The sequence below is a fragment of the Mandrillus leucophaeus genome, unplaced genomic scaffold, assembly GCF_000951045.1.
Source record: "Mandrillus leucophaeus isolate KB7577 unplaced genomic scaffold, Mleu.le_1.0 Scaffold164, whole genome shotgun sequence".
Lineage (NCBI taxonomy): Eukaryota > Metazoa > Chordata > Mammalia > Primates > Cercopithecidae > Mandrillus > Mandrillus leucophaeus.
The window spans coordinates 233,639-236,534 of record NW_012101632.1 but is presented as its reverse complement, the minus strand read 5'-3'; the positions used below and the strand labels follow the sequence as shown (position 1 = coordinate 236,534).

Below are 2,896 nucleotides of genomic sequence, written 5' to 3'. Positions count from 1 at the left end.
TCAAAAAAAAAAAAAAAAAGAAAAAAAAGAAAAGAAAAATAAAAGAAAAGAAAGGAAAGGGAAGGGAAAAGGGAGAGGAGAGGAGAGGAGAGGAGAGGTCAGGTCGGAAGGAAGAAAGTCACATTCCAGGGGTGGCATCAGAGCCAGACTCCCTCCCAGCAGCCCAGAGGAAGGGCAGAGTCCGGAGTTCCTTCCTTGCAGTGGGAATTTGCCAAGTAGGGAGAAGCCTACATAAACACCTAATCCTGCCCCTCCAATGTCCCCAATTTTTCATCTTCCCCTGGCCTCCCAGCATCTGTGGATCAGTGTGAGTCCCTACTGCCCCCCAGTGGCCACCATTAGCTTACACACACCCTGTGGCCAGCTCCCATCCTTCCTGGACAGGTCCTAAAAGTGAACTAGGAATAGACCAGCTTCCAATGGGGAGACTGAAGCCCAAAGCAGCCTCCAGCACACAAATCCTTAGCCTCCGGGCCTGCCCTGCACTCACTCTGCTCCTAGGGAAGCACATTTCTGTGGTTCTTAGCATGGCTTTGTTTTGGGGTCAGAAGGACTGAAGGGATCTGGTGGCACCAGGAAGGATGGGGCTGAGGACTGGGGCTGGGTGAGACCTTTGAGGGCTAACCAGAAGCTTCTCAGGCTTTTCATCAAAGTTAGAGGTTGCTGGGTTGGGGGACTTGCCCCAGAGGGCTGGATGGTATGTGACGGAAAGCTGTGGGAGTTGGGAGGGGGCAGCCCTGGAGATGGATCCAGAGCTGTCATTCAAAAACAGGGAGATTGGCGAGGCACAGTGGCTCACACCTGTCATCCCAGCACTTTGGAGGGCTGAGGCGGGTGGATCACTTGAGGCCAGGAGTTTGAGACCAGCTTGGCCAACATGGTGAAATCCTGTTTCTACTAAAACAAACAAACACAAAATAGTCAGATATGGTGGCAGGCAACTGTAATCCCAGCTACTTGGGAGACTGAGGCATGAGAATTGCTTGAAACTGTGAGGTGAAGTTTGCGGTGAGCTGAAATTGTGCCACTGCACACCAGCCTGGGCAACAGAGTGGGACTCCATCTCAAGACTAAAAAAAAAAAAAAGCAGGGACATCATGCCCTTGGGAAAGCATTTCTTTCCTAAACCCCTGGTGAGCTGGCCTAGGGCTGGGCCAGTATAGGAGCACACGGAGGAAGGGGGCTCAGGAGGCATGACTATCAGGCCATATCCCAATACTCAAGGAAATGAGTATTGAGCATGTCCCAAGTCCAATACCAGAGCAAATCACCATCTCTACCTGGCCCAGACCTGAGGCTTGAGGCTGCTACACCTACAAACAGCAAACCCTGCCTTTTTTTTGTTGGTTTTTTTTTTCCAAGATGGAGTTTTGCTCTTGTTGCCCAGGCTGGAGTGCAAAGGTGCGATCTCGGCCTCTGCAACCTCTGAAGGGATCTGGTGGCTCCGTCTCCTAGGTTCAAGTGATTCTCCTGCCTCAGCCTCCCGGGTAGCTGGGATTACAGGCACGCACCACCACACCTGGCTAATTTTGTACTTTTAGTAGAGACAGGGTTTCTCCATGTTGGTCAGGCTGGTCTTGAACTCCTGACCTCAAGTGATCCACCGGCCTCAGCCTCCCAAAGTGCTGAGATTACAGGCATGAGCCACTGCGCCCGGCTACAGCACCCCCCTTTATCTGGGGCCAGCCACATTTCTGTGGCCCTCCCAGACTGGGCAGCAGTTGTGGCCCAGGGAGGAGGTGTTCACGGGCCAGGACTTCCAGGAGGAGGAAGGACCGAGCCTTGGCCAAGTGAAAGGGACAAAGCAGGGGAGTAGTATGGAAAAGTCCCCGCCAGCCAGGGGGCTCAGCCCCTAGAGTGGAACAAATCTCAGATCCACACCTGTGCATACCCAGGCTCCAGGGCATGAAGGCCACACCCTCCCTGGGTCACACCGTCACTGTGATCTCTGCTCTCTGCAGATCTCGAAGCTCCAAGAGCAAAAGAAAAGAGAAGAACAAAGAGAGGAAGAGGTAAACGCCCTCCCTACTTTCCAGCGCCCCCCTATTCGTTCTGCCTCCCGCCCTAGCAAACTAGGCCTTTTAGAATCACAGAATCAGCCATTAAAGGTAGCTCATTTTGCCCAGATGGAAAAATTACCATCTAGAGAGAAAGCCAAGGGCTCTCACTCAGTCAGAGCTGGAATCGAAACCCAGGCTTCCTGCCTTCCAATCCAGGGTCCTTCCAAGCCCAGTCCTCGTGACTCCTCCACCCTCCTTCCTCCCACCCCGCAAGTCCCAGGATCACCTGGTGAGGGCTGAGGGGGGTCTTGGGAGGCTGAGGTTGTCTAGAGAAAAGGGGGCCTTTTCCTAATTCTCACAGATGACCCATATGGACCAGATAGGTTCTGCGGCCAGCACGAACACTGCTGATGTACCTTTTATAGGACACTTTAGGGGACTGATGAACACTGGCTTTCAGTAGCGTTCCACTGGGATCCTGGTGGGAGGCTGGGCAACTTGGGGGCTATGAGGGCGAATAGGGGGCAGAAGTGAGGTACAGTCTGATTTCCCTCATCCACGCCAGGCCTCACACAGAATCCCCAGGCCGGAGGTCTCATCGCCATAGCAGTGGCAGCTCCCACAGCCCCTCCCTCTCCTCCCACTACAGTGATTCCAGATCTCCCAGCAGGTAGGCCTGGGCCTCTGGGAGGCTTTCTCCTGATGGGGTTTAAGGGTTGCAGATTAAACACCCTCCAAGGGCTGGGGAGCAGGGCTGGTGGACAGAATGTCAATTCATCAGTGGGTAGAAATTTATCAGGGGTGGCCAGGTGTGGTGGCTCACAGCTGTAATGTCAGCACTTTGGAAAGTCAAGGCAGAAGGATCGCCTGAGGCCAGGAGTTCGAGACCAGCCTGG

At 53.7% G+C, this 2,896-nt stretch overlaps 1 protein-coding gene across 1 annotated transcript in view; it reads left to right on the top strand.

Annotated features, from left to right (window-relative positions):
• SRRM3 (serine/arginine repetitive matrix 3) overlaps positions 1 to 2,896 on the top strand; it is a 71,543-nt gene that overhangs the window by 30,731 nt on the left and 37,916 nt on the right. The window contains exons 8-9 of the mRNA XM_011976352.1: positions 1,962 to 2,012; positions 2,566 to 2,670. Coding sequence (XP_011831742.1) covers positions 1,962 to 2,012; positions 2,566 to 2,670 — 156 coding nt within the window. The remainder of the gene's footprint in view (positions 1 to 1,961; positions 2,013 to 2,565; positions 2,671 to 2,896) is intronic.